General features: G+C 38.2%; 3 protein-coding genes across 3 annotated transcripts; all 3 read right to left on the bottom strand.

The window, feature by feature from the left end:
- Positions 1-1,402: 1,402 nt before the first annotated feature.
- On the bottom strand, positions 1,403-6,563 carry LOC132111460 (E3 ubiquitin-protein ligase NEURL1-like). Its single transcript, XM_059518765.1, has 4 exons — positions 6,225-6,563; positions 2,716-3,345; positions 1,771-1,923; positions 1,403-1,655 (listed from the first exon to the last, which is right to left on the bottom strand). The coding sequence occupies exons 1-4, from the start codon at positions 6,493-6,495 to the stop codon at positions 1,423-1,425; spliced, it is 1,287 nt and encodes a 428-aa protein (XP_059374748.1). The 5' UTR covers positions 6,496-6,563; the 3' UTR covers positions 1,403-1,422.
- A 116-nt stretch (positions 6,564-6,679) lies between these two features.
- On the bottom strand, positions 6,680-20,184 carry LOC132111461 (E3 ubiquitin-protein ligase NEURL1-like). The gene is made up of 2 exons (XM_059518766.1): positions 19,810-20,184; positions 6,680-7,115 (listed from the first exon to the last, which is right to left on the bottom strand). Exons 1-2 carry the CDS (start codon positions 19,838-19,840, stop codon positions 6,862-6,864), a joined length of 285 nt encoding a protein of 94 aa, XP_059374749.1. The 5' UTR covers positions 19,841-20,184; the 3' UTR covers positions 6,680-6,861.
- LOC132111459 (uncharacterized) lies at positions 10,178-15,067 on the bottom strand. Its single transcript, XM_059518764.1, has 9 exons — positions 14,894-15,067; positions 13,820-14,174; positions 13,270-13,473; positions 12,422-12,537; positions 11,930-12,303; positions 11,540-11,606; positions 11,188-11,353; positions 10,497-10,727; positions 10,178-10,245 (listed from the first exon to the last, which is right to left on the bottom strand). Exons 1-8 carry the CDS (start codon positions 15,009-15,011, stop codon positions 10,613-10,615), a joined length of 1,515 nt encoding a protein of 504 aa, XP_059374747.1. The 5' UTR covers positions 15,012-15,067; the 3' UTR covers positions 10,178-10,245; positions 10,497-10,612.
- Positions 20,185-24,597: the final 4,413 nt, after the last annotated feature.

Raw genomic sequence — 24,597 nt, 5'->3', positions numbered from 1 at the left:
GCTTGATCCATGTCTCAGTCAGTGCCATGAGGTTGAGACCGGAATGAGTAGCAATAGAAGAAATGAAGTCTGCTTTGTTAACTGCAGACTGGCAGGAATAGAAAGAGACCAACTGGAATACAAAGCGTAGTAGTAGAGGTCAGAGGTACAGGCCGTAGGTTTGTCAGACAGGCCTTCCTGCGATGTACGTAGCGTGCTCTTCGAGTGTTAGTAGTGTTGAAAGCACATAGTGACTACAAGTGTAAGAAATATTTGAGAACAAGTTATACAAAAAGTAAAGAAAGGGGGGGGGGAAGCAATACTCAAGTGCCCTGTCGGTGTCTTTGCTCGGTGGAGTCACGCAGGTAGAGTCGATTGTCTTTACACTCGTCGGTCTTCACACAAGGAGGGATCACACGAGGGCTGCCGCGACCGCTGCCGCGGTGAAACCTACCGTTTTTGTATTTGCCTGATTACCTGTGATTGAAGTCAGCTGGCCAAGCCTCACTATTTAGCAGATCGAAACTGGCAGTCCCGCGATAGGCAAACGCAAAAGCAAGCGACACTTTCAGCACGTATTTACCAGGGTAAGAAACACACAATTTAAACCAAAAAATTTCCTAGCAATGACGATCACAAAGTAGTCTAATGAGAAAACGAGACCAAACACTCACACGCTGCTGTCCTTCTCTGTAGCTCGACTGTTTCTTCTGACAAGTGCTTTCAAAACAGCTAATTAAGTACTTTCACTGGCTTTGGCCACGCCTCACTATTTAGCAGATCAAAACTGGCAGTCCCGTGATAGGCAAACGCAAAACCAAGCGCCACTTTCAGCACGTATTTACCAGGGTAAGACACACACAATTTAAACCAAAACTTTCCTAGCAATGATGATCACACAGTAGTCTAATGAGAAAACGAGACTAAACACTCACACGCTGCTGTCCTTCTTTGTAGCTCGACTGTTTCTTCTTAATCTGCTAAGTAATGTAACAAAGTATTTGTACTTCGTTACTTGACTCCTCTGCAATTTTGTGAATGCCTACTTTGGTATGTAAAACATTTTTTAGTTTTTTCGGTTTAATGTTTTGCAAAAAAAATTCATTTACCAACACATCAAATCCGCAGTGTATTTTTCTGATTCTGGACTGATTGAACATATACAAGTTCATACAAGTAAATATGAAAAGAAAAGAAGTGCGGGAACAAACATTTAAAACACATGTGAACAGTTTTGCATGAAGTTACTAGATTTATAGTATCTGGGATGTGCCATTCACTTAAGCAGTTACTTCTGGGTTTCTCAGCAATTTTGGTCAGACATTTAGTACCTCTTCCTTGCTGAGCTTAAACAAGCAGTCTTTTAAATGGAATTGTGGGAACGAGACCCATGTTCCCATGTTCTGTGATCCTACAGTATTTGTCAGAAAGGTGGTTTCCAGGTTACATGCTGCCGAATATTTTGATGATGTCTCTGATTGGGCTGCGACACATGGGGCAAGATGGGCTTGACATCTCCATTAACTTCCCACCACAGACGGAGCACATGCACATGTGACCACATGCATACAGCACTGAGTCCACTGCCCTCTCGCAGCATATCAAACACTCCTCACCAGTAATCACACAGCCTGATGGGGTACTGGGAGATTCTGAGGACAGTGAACTGAATGTCCCTGGTGACCACAGCAATCACAGAGAAAACAGCAATGAGGAATTATATTTTTAGTTGAGGAATTTGATAAATAAACAAAGTCATAGAAAATAAAAGAATGAAAGACAGGAACAAACCTGCAGAACTGAGGCACTGTGGGAGGGACTGAAAGCTGTCTGTAAAGCCCCTGACTGCTGTTCTGGTAATCTGATTGGCTGAGAGGTGACTGGCATCACTAAAGATGCGCCTCTGTACTTCTGAACGGGGTGGAGAGTAACCACTGGAAGTGCCTTGAAAAAATAAATAAATAAAGTAAGAAAAAATCCATTAACCCTGCACAAATAATAATAAATAATTAAAATGATATTGCATTATAATTTCATTTCAATAAAAACACAATTTATGTTACTTATGTAAAACTGGATATAAGACAAAAAAAGAAAAAACAAACCCCTAAACATCTTCACGTCATACCAGAGCAATAATTAAAAATGCATTAACCTTCCACAACTACCGGTAATATCAAATACAATTGTCAATCATACCTTTTATTATGTCATAAAGAAAACTATTCAGTACAAAAAGCAAGCAAATAAGTACTATATTATATTATTAATTAATTAATTATAATCAAAATCAATTAAAGTTACCGCTACACTTTATTTTAAGGGGCCCTTGTTAAAGTGTAATTACACATATAAGTACTGAGTAATATTAATTAACTACATGTACTTACTACAGTATATGTTTAGAGTTAGGATTTGCATGTAATTATGCATAATTAATTGTTATTATAACAGTAAGTACATCTAACGTGTAACAAGGACACCTTAAAATAAAGTGCTACCAAAGTTACTTATGTAAAATTGATTATAGGAAAAAAATAAATCTAAACACCTTCACCTTACACGAGAGAAATAATTATAAAAGGTGAATAAATATTTACAATTAAAATTATATTATAACTGAAATATAATCAATAATCAATTAAAGTCACTTATGGAAAGTTGGATAAATAATAATAAACATCATCATCACCTTATGCAATAATAGCAATAATTGTTATAATTGTATTTTTTTACCCAGTATGCTGATTTGCTTGATGTGTGGCTGTAAATGAAAGATCATCCACAGAGGAGTGGAGTTATCCACACATATCCCTCTGCAGGCCCTGCCTCCATTCTGACTCACAAGCACTTCCCCTTCTGCAGTTGCCCGGAACCCGATGACATCCCCGCCCACAAGTGGTGAAGTCAGGCAGCTAAAAGCCCAGAATTCTGTGCGGTCTATCAGGTCATCTCGATTGACTGGCAGGTGCTTTGGGTTAATATGGGCTGGGTTACAGGAAGTGAATCCATAAGACAAAAATCCATTCAGAGCAGAAGACCTCAAAGAGACCTTTAGGAACACACACTCTCCACAGCACAATGGCCGATGAGTGAACGCCAGAGTACAATCCTCACGTTTGTTATACCTATGCACCACTATGTGTTCAGTCAGCAAATGCAGACCATTGCCATGGACACAGTGGAAATGCAAGTCATCATTGAGCTGATGTGACAGCACTGAGTTTAGAGCATTTGGAGAATTTGAGAAGGATGGCGGATCTTCCTGGAGGTCAAGCTCAGAGCAGCTGCTTGACAGATGCCACTCATCCAGGCCTTCATGAGTCACAGCAGGACAGAGATATTTAGCTGGCACCATCGTACTGTCTGGAAAACACACATACACACTGCATTAATCAGGATCATGCTATTATTTTTCCAGGTAGTTGAACTTACATTTTTCTGCTCGGTGGGTAATAATTTATTCAAAAGGGAAGTCAAATGCCTAGAAACCAACCAGAAAACACTGGCAACCACATAAAATGTATTTTTGCATCATCCTTTCCCCTATTTTTACATTTACACTACCACAGGAATAATATAATATAATATAATATAAAATTATTATTATTCAAGTGAAATCATATTTCACAACTTTACTGTTTTGCTGTATTTTTATATTTATGCTGCCATGGCTAGCATAAGACTTAAAAAAAAAAAAAAAAATTACCAACCTCAAACTTTTGAAAAGTACTGTATGAAATTATATTACTTTAATATTCATTTATTCAGAATTTTCTGATATTGACGAATCTAGCATCATGGCAGTGAGTTTTGCATGCAGAAGCACTTTTCATATTTTCTTCATAAAAATCTATTGCTCATGTAGCCTGCAATCAGCAGCATCAATATAATTGTACTGGATGGTTTTTCATTTAGACCTCAGTCAGTAAAAACATTGCCACTGGCCATCCACAGTGGACAGCCACTGATGAGAACACCAGAGCTTCAGTGATGGAAATTACTGGTGTTATAACTTTCACTGCAGCTACATCAGCAGAAACGTCTTATACGCAGTAGATGTTCCTCTCTCGGTTTTTAGTTTCTGGGCTTGACGTCGCTGAAGGCTACTGAAGTGCCTTTAGCTGACACTGACGAGTCTGAACAGGAATTATTGAGAAATCGAATCTTCTGTGACACTAGGGATGGAAACGTAAGTTCAAAAGGAAGGAAACATGCATACAAAATTGTAAAATATTTGTCATACTGATTTTTAAAGTATAAAAATATTCTATAAAGCATGCATTTTGTTTTTACAAAACAATGCACATGTAGTTAATGCGTGCTGACCTACAGTACAAGGGACCACCCACCCATCACTGAGCCACTTTGACTAAATGCCAGATGTGGTGTGATCTACATTAGTGTGAACAGGAGGTGATTTTAGTCACGGCATCTGGCCATCTGACTATAAACACAGTTTGGAAGCAGAGGTAATGTGAGGGACTACAGCATGTGGGGATGGCTCGTAGCATGATTAGTAGTCATCTCTGAACCGACTATGTACGTGTATTTATACAGAGGCAAAGTGCAACTGAAAATACACATAGTGGATGTAGCTAGATAAGAAGCAAAATATAACTGGGTGCATAGATGTGTACTTGCGTCTCTTGTAGGTTTGAAAACTGAGATCAGGTTATATAATGAAGGTTAAATTAGTCTAGTTCTCCCATTGTTAAGTGATGTTGCACCAACACTGAGCCGTGATATCAGTACACATACATGCTGTCTATGCTTTTTATTATTAAACTTATTTTTTTATTATTACTGTAGCTTTGTTTTTCATAAGTGTGTACAACACAAGTGTAAGGGAGCAATTAACTTAAAAGTAGCAATGCTACTAAATTAGGTTCATTTTTTGTAGTGTGACAGCTCAGCTCTTTTCAAAACAATGTAGCTTCTTCAGTAACAATCTACTTTTTCCAACAAGCAGCAGTGTAATGTGACAAAATGCTACATTGCTATTTTTTGCACATACAGGTAGCTGAGTAGCTGTGGCTGAGATACAGTAGCTGAGACAAATGAGGTCTTAATCAAACATACTGGGAAGTTTGATTTATTTTATTGAATCAGTTTGATCAAGTAGTTTCCACAAAAAATATTAAGCAAAAAGAAAAGGTTAAAAATGTGTATTGAGCATGAAATCAGGCTTTATCAATGTCTAGAAGCACAGTGATGGTATTTGGTACAAACACAGAGCCTCCCTGGATCAGGACGCAGGAATTTATGACAAAGAGTGGTCATTGTGTATGTAACAACATTACAATTCTCCACAAATGCGGCTTGGTATGTGAGTGTTGCAAGAAAAAAGCCACTCCTCAAGAAAAGCCACCTGCAATGACGACTGAGCTTTGCCAAAACACACCTTGAAGATTCTGAGGCAGATGAGAATAAAATTGAATTATTTGTCCTCAACACCAAACGATATGTCTGGTGATAATCCAATACAGCTCACCATCCAAATAACAGCATTCTCCAGTAAAGCATGGAGGTGGTGATGTCTTGTTTTGAGGTGTTTCTCTGCAGCAGGGACTGGAGCAGTCGTCAGGATAGAAGGAAAAATGTATGGGTACAGTCACTTGACAAGGAAAAATTTCAAAAGTTTCCTAAATATTGTCAACTTTTGATTTTACAGCAGCCCTTTTTTTTCTCTCACTAAAACTAAATTATGAATAGAATAATTATTTTCCATTCAGCTGGGTTTATTGATTTTGTTCATCACAAATTGTTTTTCTCACTTTGCCAGCATTCTGGAATTCCCTGGTATGTTTTTCATTTTAAAAGTGAACGTGTTGCTAGGCGACCGTTCCTATCTCTTCCATCATTTTCCATTGGGCAGTTTTTGTAATTAGAATAAGAGGCTATAAATGTAGAATTCTATTTTTAAATGTTGTGAATTTAAATTGTTTAAACATGCTCGGCACAGAAAAAACGCACTGGCCTCTGTGAACTTTTCAACTCATCAAGTGATCAACATGTGCTCATTGAAGTGCAGCTCAGATACTGGCCCACATTACATGCCAACCATTGCTCAGCAATTCCACTCGGAGCAAACTCTGAATGGCATGTCATCTGATCTGTGTTACTTCACAGAGACGTCCAGCTAACCAGCTTCAGGCAGTTTGATGACTGCTTGGTTTAGAACGGAAACAGACATTATAAATTTGTAAGATCTGATATTTCATGTGAGAGAAATGTGAGCTTACCAAGTAGCTGTACTCCATGTGTCAGCCCGTAAATGTCAATGATCGCCCAAACCGGCTCTCTGGCTGGTACACCACTAAAGATTAAGATTGGAGGGCTGCAATTAACCCGGTAAAACACTCGCCCTGTATTATCCAACCAGAAAGACAGAATGGTTCCTTCTTCACACTGATCCTCAGGAAGTGCTCTGGCCCAAAATCCCTTTTTGCTAATTAGATCTGGGCAGGAGAACCGTGGCAGCCATGCTGAACTTAAATCAGATGGATCCACCATACTGAAACCCACTCGGAGGGCACCATTCCAAGATTCCTGTCTCTTTGTGTCTCTCTATCTAAAAGAAGTGACCAAAAATGAGAGAAACTGAGAGGGTTAGCTAAAATTGTAAATATTTCAAGAAATAAATGCCAAAGTTATTGTGTGACAAGTGTGATGCAATAAATAATTGAGACCAGCAGACGTTTTTAATCAGACACAAATTCTTGTTTTTTCATTTCCAAACAACCTCAGTCACCAAAACAAGATAACAGCACTACCTCACATGTTAGCATTTCTAGCATTCTCTTTCTGTTTTCCCCTTCTCAGGAAAGTCTGAGATTGAGTGATATGAAAGGGGGCAATTTTGGGACCACACAAAGTGCTTTACAGGATGGCATGTTGAAATGGGTGAGAGATAAGTAACCATACCTTTAGCCGAACCTGTTCATAGATTCTGACTGGCCGGTTGGTGAAGGTGATGGCATTACAGAAGCTGGCAATTCGGCGCACACTGCGCTGCATCTTGTCCATCACGATTTGAGAGCCTTTCGTGGTGGCATGGAAACAGAGCGGCGGGGGAGCTGGCAGCTGTGGGCACATGTTCACCTTCAAGGGGTGGCAGCGAATGGTTCCTCCGTCTGAGAGATGGACGAAAAATGGGGTGCCAAAATTGAGGTTATGTCTCAACACACACAAATACACACAAACTATAAAGTCAACATCTCTACTCAACATCAGCCTACTACTTTTGTTGATGATTTCTACATGTTTTATGCTATGCAAACTTTAATTTACTGAACACTGTTGTTATGAATTGTCATTATTTTAGTATTTTACCAGAGTAAAGTTGTCTAGCTTGCTAAGTAAGGTTAGGTCACACCTGTGATGTATGAGAATGTTTCACAATAGTTTTGAAAGCATCAGTTTGAACGTGTTAAAAATAAATCATGTTACCCCACAGTATGTAGGCCTACATTATCATTTTCAATCTAATTTAGTATATAATTTATTGTTATTGCTGCAAGATACATATTTTTGTTTAGGAAAACATTTACTGAAAAATATGAATATACTTATTTTTGATATAACAAAAATGTTTCTAAAATAATTTTTGTTGTAGTGGAGCTGGTACAAACCTGAGTTATCGGACTGACCAGAACAAAAACATACAAAGAAATAAACAAATAGATTAGCAAATAAACAAATCAACCTTATTAGGTGGCTGCATTACTATTTTAAACTACTGAAATAATTTGCTTTGATTTGGAACTGCAATATGGTCCATTTCTGGAACTACTCCATGGCTATGCAGTCATTGAAAAAATAATAAACACCTCAAAATTTCCCATCAAGTATCAAGCATTCTCGAGTGTTGTAGCATAACATTGAAATACAGTGACAGGTACTGTAGATGAGTAAAGAAAAATGCAGTGGTAAACAGTTTTGATATATTCAATATATAATAAAGTATAGTACATAACATATATAGTGCACAATTCTATAATGATGAATTAGACTATCTAGAATTAAAAATATAAACAGCCGTTAATAAGGATCAAATCCGATGCGCACTGATTCTCACAGACAGATCAAACACTCACTCCTCGACATTTCATATTTTTTAAGTCAAGGACACGGTCTTATTTCAGAGACGTTTCTCTTTTTAATTAACTGCTGCTGGCATTTCACTGGGTGTGAGTCAACAATTGAAACTTTAGCTTTTAGTTGCACAAGCGAGAGACTGATTCTGCATACTTCTCCCACTTTATGATTTCTGTGTGGGCAAATGAGGACATGCAGTTGCAGGTGTGAGGTTTTTTTTTTGTAAGTGTTTATATGGGAATCATGAGACAGTTTAAACACACGCACACACACACACACACACACACACACACACACACACACACACACATACAAACATAAATAAAAATAATACTTCAATCACAACCCCCTGACCTCTACAGTGGGGAAAATATTGATTTGATCCCCTGCTGATTTGGGCAAGCATGGGCAAGACCAAAGAGCTGTCAAAGGATGTCAGAGACAAGATTGTAGATCTGCACAAGGCTGGAATGGGCTACAAGACCATCAGCAAGAAGCTTGGTGAGAAAGAGACAACTGTTGGTGCGATTATTCTGAAAATGGAAGAAATATAAAACAACCATCAATCGGCCTTGGTCTGAGGTCCGTGCAAGATCTTGCCTCATGGGGTATGGATGATCATGAGAAAGGTGAGGGATCAGCCCCGAACTACACAGGAGGAGCTTGTTAATGATCTTAAGGAAGTTGGGACCACAGTCACCAAGCAAAACATTAACACAATATGCACAATGGACTGAAATCCTGCAGTGCCTGCAAGGTCCCCCTGCTCAAGAAAGCACATGTACAGGCCCATTGGTTGCTATTCTGTCTCTATACATTAAAATAAACCTACAAAAGTAAAAGTAAAGTAAAGTAAAAGTACAGACCCTTCATTTGTGGGCAAACTTACAAAATCAGCTGGGGATCAAATAAATATTTTCACTGTATGTCATGACAAATACATGAAAACCAATAAATGTGTTTGAGTTTTCATTGTGTTGTTTTTCAATATACATTTAGTTTGACGGATCAAAATACATTAACTAATCAGACAAAACCAAAATCCTCAAAGAAAACGTTTCGCATTTTAATATTTTCATTATAACATTATTTTGTGGAGGCAGTTGCTGGTCTTGACAAAAAGTGCCCCATATGTAATCACTAATCACATATTTCAATATATCTTGTTTTTCCTCTTGGTTTAAAGAGATGTTAGGGATGTTCTCTTGGTACTAATGTCATGTCCCATTATATGTGTGGACTCTCTCTCTCTCTCAGTGCTGCAGGCAATAGCAGGCCTAAGTGTCAGTTTGACTCAGTGTCAGCTTAGTTTACTAAGTGGGTATAAATCTGAAATGCTCTATTATGCCTACTTTTCTTGTCTACAGCAAGAAAGAGTAAAACCTATATAACTGGCTATATATACTATTACAGGCAAAAAAAAAAAAAAAAGTCATTTTGAGGGCATAGCCTACCCAAAAGTAAAAATTACTCAAAAGTCATGCTAAATAAAGAAAATTATGTTTTTTATTATTATTTAATTATAAGAATTAAAACACTTTCTTTAAGGTTAGAGTTATTTTATAACAATTTTATTTAGCTTTATATAAAAACAATGGATCCCTGAAAGACAAACTGTTGATCAGTACACTGCAAAATTTTTCGTTGTAAATTTACAATAAATAATTGGATAAATTTTGCATGACTTTCACAGTAAGGATTACAGCAATATACTGTGAAATATAGTCACAGCAATTTATTGTAATTTTATATCTGTGATATTACAATGCATTGTTGTAAAAGCACAACTGTATACTGTAACTTCACAGCTTCAATGTCAAAGCAATTACTGTGATATTACAGTACATAACTGGGGAATTACAATCTCTTGCTGTACATCATTACAACAAGGCCCTGTACTTTTACAGTGTGTACTGTGAAAGTAATGTACAAGTTGACAATAATTTACTGTGAATTTACAATGTATACTGTGGAAGTCATGCTAAAATTGTCCAATAACTTACTGTAAAAGTAATGCAGATGAAGCTTCCATTTACTGTGAATTTACAATCATTGTACAATTAACCCCCTCCCCCCAACAAACAACTCTGAGGTAAAGTCAACGTTAGCCCAATGGCATATTTATTAACAAAAAAATATTTTTCAATGTACAGCAGATGCCAAGAACTTCAAGAGTTCAAGAAATTCAAGTCTAGTCATTTTCTAGTCATAAAAGCCATCTTAAAATGCAGAAAATCCAGAGAAATTGTGCAAACTTCACAAAGTCGCAAAATTCAACTATTCAACTAGCTGTGTCACAATAACAGTAATGGACAGGATGAGAATGAGGCCTTCATGGCAAGATAAGAGAGCAAGGGAGAGAGCGATGAAGTAATGTCAGGCACTCCTCTCAGTCTCAAACATTATAATGAGTCCACACACAACAGCATTGTGTAAAAATCTTGTAGTGCAAAGTTGTCTTGAAAAATTACAAAAAGAACAAGGCTACTCAAAACTGAGCCTGACAACTACCACTGCAAAAAAAAAAAAAAAACTATGATGCCCACTCAAAGTCAATAAGTTTCCTCAAAAGGGTGCTCACATGAGGGTTCATTGTTGTCCGCTTCTTGGTCTTTGAGCCTCTTTCAGGATTGATGCCCAGGAAGCATCTGTTAATAAACAAAGATAGTTTCAGTTTTAAATAGACTTACAGTATATAATGCAGACAGCATTTATCAAGGTGTGCTTTTTCCCCACATCAAACCCTAATAGATTTATAATTCAAACTTGTTAGATCTTCTGCTACCCATAATTTTTTTTGCCATTTTTAGCCAAGGTGTCTCAGGTTAGGTTTGCCTGAGGCAAAGTGGTTGATTTTTTACTATGAGAGGTAGCAAAACAAAATAAATAGTTGTGATTGGACCGGCAGGTATTTGTCAGCATAACATGTGTAGAAACCCAGACTGATCGGCAGAGCGAAACTGAATGAGTTCGCGAGATCAGGATGGTCTCACCAGGCTAGCCTCATGTACCTCGTTTGTCAGCATTTTCGACCTCAAGACAATCATTGAGTTGGAAACCTGTACTATAATGTGAATTACAAGATTAAATGTGATCTTTATAAAATACCTTTGAATGAACTCCAGTGTCGAAGATCCAGCGGCAGGATACTCAAGGTTGAATACGTAATAGCTGCTGAAGAAAGCAGCTACTCCGTGTAAAAAGAAAGGTTGTGGGCCCATCACGACATGTCCCTCGATGGATATAAGCCATCCAGAGGGCTTCATCATGACACCTGAAATGAACAGATACAACATTATGTGTTATAAGCACTTTGCGATCTGCTTAAGATACAAAGGGCTATACAAATGTAATTATTATTATAATTAGAATTATTATTATTTATTGTGGTCATGTAGATTTTAGGATGAAAACAAAATAATGAGTTAGAAATGACGATACTAGATCAAAGTAACATTACCTTGAATGATCAAGCAGGGGGTTCCGGGGAGTTCTGCAGTATTGACGTCCACAGCAGTGGCACATGGCTGTAACATAGTTAAGAAAGAAAGTGACGTGACATTCAGCCAAGTATGGTGACCCATACTCAGAATTTGTGCTCTGCATTTAACCCATCCGAAGTGCACACACACAGAGCAGTGAACACACACACACACTGTGAGCACACACCCGGAGCAGTGGGCAGCCATTTATGCTGCGGCGCCCGGGGAAGCTGTTAACACACAATAGCATGGATTTAGGATAAAGGATAAATATTGTTAATTGGTCAGAGGTAGTAAATAATGCAAGGTAAATGTTGATAATGTAATCACTCATTTTGCATTTTAAATATTTGAATGAAAAATCTTACATCAACTTCAAGCATCAAACTCTCTTTCGGCTCTTTGAAGTACAACATTAGGAGCAGCAGAATGCAGGCAGCCTTGTCAGAGTCTGGATCATAGCAGGCCAGAACATCACGGATCTTGGGGTTGTCCAGTGTTGCACAGTAATCCAGGATGGTCTGTCCTCGTCGACTAATTGCCTCCTGTAGCTTCTGAAGGACATCGACGTCCGTCAGGAGGCCAAAGTGCGAGAATAGGCATTTCTGAGAGAAGAGAAATGGCCATTCCTGTTTGATCTCAGACATCGCTGCAGCAGGCACTTTGTTAAGGTATTTCCGCAGGATGACGTATGTCTTTTCCATCATTGGTTCTGCTCTCTCTGCCCCACTCATTCCTTCCTCTGTGTATACAGACATAGAAATGTATTGTTAGTACCCAAGTAACAATTTGTTCTTGTAGCCGCCCAACACACACAGTGTTCAGATCTTGACCAATTACTAAAGTCTAAACAAAATTACCCCAAAAGACAATAGATGGCATGCCTGAGTAGATGTTCAGCAGATCCCTCTTTATATTCTCCAACGTTGCCTCGGTCTCCCCCTCTGGCAAATCTGCTGGGCCCCACCTGACACACCTAGGAGTGGGCATCACAGGGTAACAATACTATTGGGGACAGTTATAACCCAGAAGGTGGAGCAAGTCGTCTCATGACTGAAGGGTCAGCAGTTTGATTCCCTATTGTGACTGTCTAAATAGACCCATCCCACAGAAGTTATGTTACAGTGTAATAGTGTTGTAAACACAGGTGTATTTTATCAAACTAATTAAAGGGATATTCCACCATTTGGGGAATTAAGCTAATTTTCCACCTCCCCTCGAGTAAAACAATTGATTTTTACCATTCTCTCGTTCATCCAGCAGTTCCCTGAGTCTGGCGATACCATGTATAGCTCCAGCCTAGCATAGATCATTGGATCGGATTAGACCATTAGCATCTCGCCCGCAAAGTGACTAAGATTTCCAGAATTTGTCCTATTTAAAAGTTGTATCCCTTTAAGGTCAAGGTATTTAGTGTACCACAACCATGCATGCCAGAGAGCCACTATGCACAATATCAGCGCCCTGGCTCAGATAAATCCTAAATGGAACAAGGCCATAATCACAGGTAATAACACCTGTGTTTACTACACTATTAACATCGCAACATGATTGCTGTGAAAAGGGTCCATGTCAAAGTGTCAATAAAGTAGTCAAGAGAAAAGTATGTTTTGTCCTGTTTCAGGGTTATTCATATTCATATACAATGCTTTCGAACAAATATTGACAGAATTTACATGTATATTGCCACATACATATTGCCACATACCCGTATTGGTCAACAGGACCTCTTGCCAGTCTGGCCTCTCCTGCCATTCCCGTGCGCGGTCTACTTTCTCTGCGGCGTTGAGCAAGAGTTTTATTCCTATTTTTGTACTCCACTCTCGTTTTTACTTGTTGCAGAAGAGAGTGACATCCGTCTCCAGCAGTATCACCGTACTTGCCAATGTCGCCAAATGATTTTGGATGGCTCCTGAAAATGTGGGTGGGATAATTAGAAAACACTTATGACAGAAGCGTACAGCTAATGTAAGGATTACTTAAAGGAAAGAACTATGCTTAAAAAAAAAAAAATCAGGCTGAACAAGACCAAAAAAAAACATCAGGCTGAAACAGACCTTCATAAAAACATGTGAATTATTATGGTTTTCTTGAATATACTAGCTCTGTTTAAGCAAACCATGTTTACAAAGTCTTCACTTTTGCACCCTTTTAACATAATAGGTGCAGGGAATGAATCAGTGAAAGTTACAAACAGTTGAAGGGGGTGGGGCTGGGGATTAACTGACAGCTAATATTGATAATAGTCCCATCCCTACCTGACAATGTTTCTCACAACGTTGTGGCACATGGCTCTGGTTGGGTTGCGGTCGTGCTGCATCATTTGGTCCACGAGCACGACCACGAGAGCCTTTCTCTCGTCTGGCAATGGTCTTTCTTCTTTTTCCACTCTAAGTCGAATGGCTGGTGACACCTGGTCCCAGTTGAGACGAAAGTCAACATGCCATGGTACGCCAGAGTGTAAAGCGCTTGACGTGCTTGGGGCAGTGCTTGGAGGGCTGGGCAACAGCTGATTTGGAGGCTGGAATGTTGTGTTTGGAGGACATGGAGTTAGGGAACTTGGAGCACTTGGATCAGGAGCAGAGACCAACTCCATATTAAGAGTAACAAGTCCTAGAGGGCACAAAAACAATTTATTAATTAAGATAGGGCAAGATGAAGTGCTATGGGGTCAATAGACTGTGTGCTTAACTGTAATCCTGCTCCAGTACTTCCCGGAGGAAGCTCACACATTGGTTTCCTGTCAGCACTATTGGATGAAGAAATTTGAATTTATTCACGTGAGTGCCATTTGTTAGAATGTGACATAATGGATTGGGAGAACGCAGAAGTGGCCATTGACTCATGTTAAAAGATTGCTCTGATAATGCCACTTAAAAAAACAATAGTTAAAATAACAGGCCAATACACTATTGGAATTACAAACTCATCATAAAAGGGTCTGATTGTTTTTCACTGCTATTGTTATTAAGTTTGGAAATGCATGCAAGTAATAAGCATCAGCTGCATTCACTTCTATGTATTTCCAGATGTAAAAACAACAGCAGTGAATAACAGCCCAGTTTTGATGAGTTTGTAATTCCATACACCATATACATTTCCCCAACCCATTACGTCACACTAAACAAATGCCACACACATGAATAAGGTCTATAAGCTGTGCTGCACTCCTAAGATTAATCACTTCATCCAATAGTATTTGACAGGTAACCAATGTGTGAGCTTGGGACTATATACAAAGCATATTGTCTACCAGTTTTGCAAATGTTCTAAGGCCCTACTTCAGTGACATGAAAGAGTGAAAAGTGTAATGGGTGAACAGATGAATTTACCGTCCTTGATGCCCTTCAATAACTTCCGACTTTGGATAGGTTTGAGGTATTTCACCAGATCCCTCTCCTCCACCAAGGTCAGATCTTCAATAGACTCGACCCCAAGCTCATCCAGCATGGTGGTAAGAAGGTCATCAGGGAGATCAGGCAAGTATGACAACACTGCCTCCTTGGCCTAGTCTCATTAAGTAGTAAATCATGAAACACTGTAATTTCTCATTTTTGCCATCCCTACACTGTATGCATATTTCATACTATAGTCTGTTCAATCAACAAAGCAAGTTAATGACAAAATCAACTTTATTCAAGGCTACCAAAAAAAAAAAAAAAAACTTTGTTTGCTTTGACTATATAGCCTGCTCTACTACTCACATCTCTCCTCACGTATCCTGTATACTCACTTTCCTCCCTGCTCATACTGCCTCTGGAAAAGAATGGTGGAGAGCAATAAGGGACTGATCATACACATTGTATGCTGAAAGAGGATAGTAGTCCAGTAGATCTTCCTGCTTAATGCACACATAATTGTCTTGGGCCACTCCTAGGTCACAGTACACACCTGTGTCACATAACTTTACAAAAGTATGTTTCTCTGAGACAAAATAGACCGAGTTATGAACAACAATAATTAGCATAATCTTCCCAATAAGAAGCCCTTCATCACTGTTCTCTAGTAAAATGTGCATCCCCCTTTTGTAATCTGTGCCTTTGACTGTAACATAGTTACAAGCCACTGCCGACTGTAACTGGAATAGACAACTGGCTACAGATGCCCTGATCTTGTCATTGTAATCGTCAACATGAAAATCAGTCCCCTTTTCTGCTTGTACAAGTGGAGGGAACAAGTTTCCTGCACTCAAATACGCTTGTAGAAGTTGGTGCCTCTCTGCTAGAGTTTTGCACAAATTTTTAAAATTGTGCAATTTTCTGGCACACTGTTTAAAGAATGTATGTTTGCTCTCAAATCGGAGTGTCCATAGGCGAATAAGTGGGCCAAAGTGAATAATGAGAGATGGATAGTGGCACAGATAATGGTGCTTTGGTCTGAGGGGGGCATTGGGGAAAAGCCTTGTCCTGTTGTCTATGTACTCCTCTATGAGGACTTTAAGATACGCAACCTGGCCCTCTGTAATGACCGGTGCACAGATAAGCTCAACAATCTCCCTCAGCTGCAAAATCATTTGCCACACCTCATTTTCGCAGGGATCTTTAATCCTGTCACCGACCATGAGTGGGAGAAGTCTAAGCAAACACCAGTTCTGAACTGCATGCCCACTGAGCTTGTCGCTGCTGGGAGAGAGGTCTGCTGGTTTGTCCTTACCATCGTTAACTTCATATCTGAACTGGTTCTTGCACCTGTTTAACTGCAGGTATGTAAAATGATTATCCTCAACTAAATGGCGAATATATAAAGGAAGGTCATAAGCTATGACTCCCTCAAATAAGTCATGGCCTAGACATGGTGGTAGGCCAGGCTGGCAAACATGGAAATGTGAAAGCTGATTGAAAGGAGAGTCAAACTTGATGCCGCATACAGAGTCAGTGGCAGTAGTTTCCTGCTCTTGCAAATTACTTGCATATGATTGGGCTGTTCTTTTGGTACCACACGATATAGGATTAGTCAGGAAATCATCTCTACACACCTCACAGTAACGACAAAAATAAGTAGACCGACTGAAGTTCTCCAAGAATCCCCCAATAGAATGGGATCCCAGGTTGTCTCCTGCAATGGCAACCAAAGAGCCCTTTAGAACAATGCCATCAGATGTGACTACACCTCTCTGCTCCAGAATTTTGAGGTCCTCAATCAGGGGAGCAAAAACTTTATTTACCCCAAAATACTTAAAGTCCTGTTCCCTACATAAGAGAACAAGTTGCATCTGATCAATAGAAGATCTATTGTGAGGCAAGATATCAGTCAGAGTTAGGTAAACCGCTAAAACCTTGTGCTTTTTTTTCCCTGAGCCCAGGGGGTTGACAACCTCAAAGGCATCTTGGTACAGTATTAAACCAAGTGAAGAAGGGTCAGCTTTCAACATTGGAATACTTTCAAAGCCTTCTCCATCCTTGACATCCTGATAGACAGCATCAGTAGATGGCTGCAAACGTGTCATGGTATACTGTTCGTGTAGAGACTCATTTTTGAAAAGTGTCACCAATGTCTCATGAATAGGAACATACTGAGCAAAACATTCTTTGTCATTTTCATCATTGCCCAAGAGCAAAGGAACGGGATGAACATAGTTAAAAAACTCTTTAAAAGCAGCCTTCCTCTTTGCATCTGTACTGAGCATTCCCCTGTTATAGAGTGTGAGTAGATCATCTCTGTTCATGTCCTCAGTGATGCTGCTTATAGTGGCCTGAGGGATTCTGAGTTCTTTTAGTTTCTCACTCAGAATGTTTAGGGAATTGGACAGGCCAAGTTCATGAGCACTTTGAAAACCATCAATAATGGTTTGAATGGTGCTTGCTGGTAAGAGTAGCTTAGATTGCAATTTCAGGTAAAAAAGTGTAAGGTTCTGTAAAAATAGGTTTTCGTCGATAGCTAATGGCATTTGTGGTTCATTATGTTCCTCGGCAGCCTCTGAATATGACTGACTGGGTCCTGGCAACGGCTCTGTAGCAATAGACTTGTCTAAAACAAGGTTATCTAAAACTGAATCCTCTGCACACCTATGTTTTCTGGAAATATGTGAAGCAAAAGTCATTACGTATGTGAACGTGCAATCACAACCTCTAAATGGACATCTAGTTACCATTCCTTCCCTTATGTGTGTCTTCAAATGCTTAATAAGAGAGGTCAAAGTGTCACACTTAAATGCACAAGCCTCAAGCAGACATTTCAAGGGTGTGTCAGGTGGTAGAGCTGATGTGCCAGGTAGTATAGGCCCAGCAGCCTGCAGGTAGGACCTATGCTGCCTATACATATGAATTTGCAGTCCCGTGTGTTTTATGTACCTCCGTGGACAGTCAGGCACCCCACACTGGTAGTGATAATTGGGGGCATTGCTATGCAGTTTTGTGTGCTGAACATAGTTACACACATTCTCAGACACATGCTCACAGCCAACGAATTTACAGTTGAACATTGTGGTGCATGTTAACTAGTCACCTACTGTACCTAATCTATTTCTCCTCACTCTTAGCCTGACACTGAACAGAATGGTTAGCCTCGCCCTCTGATGACCTGGAAAGAAAAGAAAAGGAAAGAAAAAGGAGAAATTACACGGCAACCAACAATAAGAATTTCAGTTTGAATGCAGATTATGATCATTTATCATTGTAATATAATTTTAGCCGTATGTCAAAAATGATAGTGGTATATAAATAGTGTTTTTTTCTGTAGCACTTTGAGATTGCTCACTCAATGTAAGGTGCATTTACAACTTTTACAATTATTATTCATTTATATCAGGACAAGTGGGAACCCAAGTGTTAAAACCCTCCCGTTGTCGAATACGACATGAGACTAACTTACTCCAGTTAGCTCAGTCATATTGTAACTAGGATATCTGCTGGAAAAAAATAATAATTCATGTACCGTTTGAATCACTAAGTCATTAAAGTTAAACAGCTAACGGTTAGCCCTGCTAATCTATGATAACCTTGACTAATTAGAGAAATGTGCACACATAAATAGTAATGTTTGTCCCATCATTGGTTTATAAACTTTACAAACACCAGATTTGTCTAAACTGTGATATTGACATGCAAAATATTAGCGAAACTCTCGTCATTACTAACATTACTACTATTAGCAAATGCTGTGAGAGAATTTTCAACAATTCCGGACACTTGCTAACAAAATGAGAACTGTTGTAACTAGGATATCCGCTGGAAAAAAAAAATCATGGACCGTTTGAATCACTAAGTCATTAAAGTTAAACAGCTAACGGTTAGCCCTGCTAATCTATGATAACCTTGACTAATTACAGAAATGTGCACACATAAATAGTAATGCTTGTCCCATCATTGGTTTATAAACTTTACAAACACCAGATTTTTTTAAACCGTGATAGTGACATGAAAAATTATAGAGAAACTCTCGTCATTACTAACATTACTACTATTAGCAAATGCTGTGAGAGAACTTTCAACAATTCCGGGCACTTGCTAACAAAATGTGAACTGTGTCATGCGATAAACGTTTATTTGAAAGTATATATTGTAATTATATCAAAATAACATCGGTGTAAGTGCTGCAAACATGCATGCTGCTCACCTTCTCCATTCAGCCCGGAATAGAAGAGGGACACGATGGCGCTTTCAATTCAAAACAGATCGGTTATGTCATGTGACTTCCCAGGGCATATTTCAATACAATATTTCACTGTAATAATACCGTTTAATGTTGTGAAATCCTTAATTTTTTTCACTGTGTTGCTGTGATATTACAGACCTTGTTGTGATATAACAGCAGGTTTTAGATTGCAAGATTTTACTGTAAAATAAGAGTTAAATTCTGTAAAATCCAAGGATACTGTAGTTTTTACAGGTATTCATTGGGATATTACAGGGAAAACTTAATTACAACAAGTAACTGTAAAATAATACTGTTAATTATTGTGAAATGCTGGTAATTTTTAACAGTGTAGCCTGTTGATCTACATTACAAACCATCGTCACAGACAAAAACCGAAACCACCTGAAATGCATTTATGTTGGAGAAACAGAAGAGAATAGTGATTTGTTTGATGAAAAGACTCTTAGCAACAAGTAGGCTACGTTTATGTTACAACGTTTTTATAGTAATGAAGAAACAAAAACTAATTTTTATTCTGATAATTTTAGAAAAAAGCAGACAAGATTCTTCATATAATTCTACAATGAATAATTCAGATAATTTAGATTCAAATATCAGATCAAACAAGTTCTTCGAAATTCTAATGAAAAGACGCAATTTTACTGTCACTCACCTAAAGAGGTACGGGTTACCTGGCCACCCATTTCAGCACAGCGATGTTCACACAGTAAAATCCTGCAAAAATATCTTGATTCTGGTCTTCAGTAGCTTTGCATTTCAAATAAAGTAAGTCATAGTATGTTCCTCTCGTCTGGTGTGTAATAGTACAGTGGCTGTACACAGTACACCACGAGCAAACGCGCTCCCATTCAACGAGACACTTCAGCGAGAATTCATATTAGCATAGGGGGCGGGGCTTGTGAGGTCTACTGGTCATTGATTGGCTCATGTAGATGAATTAGCTTACGTGAATGGACGCTCTCGGAAAGTTACTAGTAAGCAACGTCTGAATGACTCGATTAATATTTAGTAGAGACAGTAGGGTGATATTCAGTTTCCCACTTGTGACCATACAGTCTATGCTTCTGACTGATCCGTAAATTTCCTTGCGCTGCCAAAAAAATGACAGAGACTAAACTAATCCACAATGTAAGAATCCATAACTATCCCAGTCGTTTTAGTAGATTGAAAATAGTAAGAGGAAGCTGACAATTTCATTTATGTTATGCTTGACCTGACCACTTTCTAGCATTACAAAATAGGCTACAGACTGATTAAATAACAGCATCTCGATGAAAGCAGTTACCGTGTGGTCAGATTGACATTGTGTCTTGATCAAATCAGCTTCACTTCAGATGATTATCTCATTGATAATCACTGAATTCAGTAGACACATACATAGGCCTATTATTCTCTCTCTCTGTGTGTGTGTGTGTGTGTGTGTACACAATCATACCTGCAGACACTGCCCATAAAGGTCAAAACGAACAGAAGACAATCCATCATCATTTTCTTTCCTAAGATCATCGTGATTGTGAATGAACAAAGTACACAAACCCAGACAGTGTTTCCTACTGAATTCTGTTTTGGCAGCCTGCGGAGACCCCATCTTCACTTTAAAATAAACAAATAAATAACATAAAAATAATAATTCTGGAATCGTTCTACATTTGGTTACGCTGCACAATTTTGATTCGGTAAAATAATAGTAGTTTATTCGCTGATCGGACTACTTTGTTCGCGTGATGTTGTTTGTGAGCGCAGTTCATCTCAATAGAAAGACGTTACTTGCCATTATTTCGCGAATCATATTTAATACACGGTGAAATATTATTTATTTTGCCGTGTCGCTGTAGATTCACGCGATACAGTAAAGCAATTTATATGAAACCACAAAGAAGCACAGGAATCATTTTTAATCCGATTAGGCAGTGCAGTTTCTCTGTCGTCCACTGAAGGGTGCCCAGCGCTCACAAAACATTTCCTATACAGCGTTCACGTTTCAATCTCACCGGTCCTCACGTTTAGATTATTCGTCAACATTCTATGCATTTTATGCAAAATTTTCAACAAATGCAATGGTAGATGGTTGTTCTACCAAGGACAAATTTTGGCAAAAGATCATAATTTTATTCATGCAGCTGCAGACGGTGTGTGTGTATGTCCTCTGGTGATGTTCTGCCTCTATGTTTCCCCTCAGCACCCTCTTAGACAGTCTAATTCTGTGTCCAGTAGTTTGAACAATTTCCACTGCAGGAAAAACAAAACAAAAAAAACAAAAACAAATTATATATATATATATATATATATATATATATATATATATATATATATATATATATATATATATATATATCTGTGTGTGTGTTGTGTGTGTGTGTAACAAACTAATATGTCAACAGCTGGAGGCTCTGGTGAAGGCCGTTGTGACACTGATTAAGCCCCTCAAGGCCCTGACAGATTCAGAAGCTTAAGAGTGAGAGAAGGTAAATGAAGACGGAAGTAAAAGTTGCAGTGTCTCGTGGCTGACCTGAATGAATGTGGAAAGAACCAACTTTTGTTCAGAATATTAAAAAAAGCAGGACAAATAAAAATTTAATTTTCTTAAAAATGCATTAATAATAATAATAATAATAATAATAATAATAATAATAATAACGATTTAAAGTAATATAAATGTTTATTATAACATGCTGTTTGTTTTTAACTTTTGTCTAAATGAAAGAAAAGTTACAAAAATATATTTTTAATTTTTTAAATGCTTATTTGATTTTATTTGATTTAATTATGATTATTATTATTAATGCATTTTAAAGAAACTTATATTATAGAAATACCATTAATAATAAAGTACTATTAATTTCTTTATGTGTCAACTTTTTAAATCAAGGAAAAATGACAATACTAAATGTATGTTAAATTACTGATATGTTTATTTTATTTAATAATTATTATTAATGCAGTTTTAAGAAAATTCTATTGTACGAATATATAGAAACAATTCATGGATACCCTTAAAGTTGTGAAGTTAAATAGGACATACTATAAAGTATACATTTTGTGGATGAATAACTGTTCCCTTTCGAAGGGAACTTCGACAATACGTCATCGACGTTATGGGGAACGCCCATAGACTGTATAAAAACATGGACGTAGTGTCCGTGACGTCACCCGTAGACTCCTGAAGAGAGTAGGCTTGTTTGAGATGAGCAAAATCTGCGCAGAATCGATCACCGGTGATCAGCGCGAGATGCATGCCGGTTAGAAATGTGTCCGAGTGCGGTCCGCCTTGCTCTGATGTCATGCTGACGTATGTCAAAAATCTCTCGCGAGCGCAAGGCGCACCTGTCGGATTCTGCAGTCGCGCGCAGTTGCTCTCCACCGACTGCGCTGATCAAAAGCATGATGGGAAACGACTTGCTGACGACACAGCTTAATGGTCATTGGCAGCGAATGTCAGCTGATATTTTTTTTCCCTTAATTCCAAGAAGTCCATTAGCATAATACTATAAGTATTTAGGACATGTGCTTTATATACCCTTTTATTTTCTTGGTTTAAAGTTCTGTTTGTTGTCATTTTCTCTTTATTGTATTGCATGCTTGTGTTAATTTTGTACATTGAGATTTTTGAACAACAGTAATCCATTAAATAAATTAGTCAATCAAACATGCATATCTAATGTGACGGTTTTACAATAAGGCCTCATGTTTGTGTTTTTATCTAAGATCTTTATCTAGGTATGTCTTATTCCAGGAGTGCAGTAAACAAAACCCACAAATGCATGCTAATTTCTTAATTTAGAATGTGTTTTTGTTTTATATAATTTTTGAATATTAATTAGCTGTACACACTTTTATTGGTCATTAAACATGAAATCCAAACTTACATTAAGGTGACACACAATTGTGTAATATATTTATATGGAATATTTTTCATGTAAAAAAGGGATAGTTCACCCAAAGATTTTTTTTCTTTGGGTAAACTATCCCTTAAGTAGGATATACATCAAGTTAATCAGCTGTGCCATGTCCCACTCTTAAATGTTTAACCCATAATTAGGGATAACAATGTAAATTTAATGCAGCATCTGTTTGCTCATCATTTCTCATTATGGCTTTGATTATAAAAGGCATCCACAAAGTTTACAATTGTAGCAAGATGGAGAATATGTTACTAAAACTATCAGACTCCCAGGGAGCAATCACATTAACAGTAAGCAAAGAAATTGCTGAGAGAATAAAGAATGGTAAGTAAAAAAATAAATAAAAAATTGGTTGCTTGATGATGTAAAAATAATGAATTTTATTTTTATTGATTGAAATTCGTTTTTTATAGACAAAAAATATGCAGCATATATAATGCAACAAGTGAGATCTGCAGAACAGAAACAAGGTAAGGCATTTTTCTTTTAACCATAATAACATTATAACGTTTAGAATGATCATGGGGATTTTTTATTATTGTGTTCTCTTTAGCAGATACTACCCACTGTCCAGCATCTCTGTCTCAGTGTCCCCCTCCTGTTACTACTCTGTCTCAACTTCCCCCTCCACGTCCAGCATCTCTGTCTCAGTGTCCCCCTCTTGTTACTACTCTGTCTCAACTTCCACCTCCACGTCCAGCATCTCTGTCTCAGTGTCCCCCTCTTGTTACTACTCTGTCTCAACTTCCCCCTCCACGTCCAGCATCTCTGTCTCAGTGTCCCCCTCCTGTTACTACTCTGTCTCAACTTCCCCCTCCACGTCCAGCATCTCTGTCTCAGTGTCCCCCTCCTGTTACTACTCTGTCTCAACTTCCCCCTCCACGTCCAGCATCTCTGTCTCAGTGTCCCCCTCCAGTGATTGATCATCCAGTATCCCTTGTCGAGTGCCCTGTTGAAACAAGGAAAATAAATCTCACACAAACACACAATCTTCAATCCCCTTCCATGCAGTCAGAATGTGAAGAAACCCAACAAGGTATGCACTGTTTCTAATATGTATAAAGTTAACTAATATCCAATATGTATAAAGTTGATCTTTCACAATTTTAAACGGCTGTTTTCATAGAATTCACACACAGGACCACGCTGCTGCTGCTTGACCTCACACAAATGTATCTGCATTTGTACTACAGAAATAAAATAGCATTTTACAAAAAGCTGGAGCAAGCCTTCAAAGAAAAAGGTTACAACATCAGCAATGAAAAATTGCGCAAAAAACTTGGCAACATGATCACTACTTACAAAAGGGCTAAAGACCGGTGTCGGTCAACAGGAGAGGGAAAAGTTACATGGGAGTATTACAAGGTTGGTGTGCTTTTTGTATTGAAATTACTGCAAATCACTGGGTTTACATAAAAAATAATTTCTAAAGCATCTCTATTTACATTGTTTTACATGTTTTCTCAAAGGAAATGGAAGACTTATTTGGGAAATCTGGAGTTGGGAGTGCACCATCAGGCACAATCTGCTCGACTCCT

This window comes from Carassius carassius, chromosome 31 (genome assembly GCF_963082965.1).
Source record: "Carassius carassius chromosome 31, fCarCar2.1, whole genome shotgun sequence".
Classification (NCBI taxonomy): Eukaryota; Metazoa; Chordata; class Actinopteri; order Cypriniformes; family Cyprinidae; genus Carassius; species Carassius carassius.
This window is presented reverse-complemented; position numbering and strand designations above follow the sequence as displayed.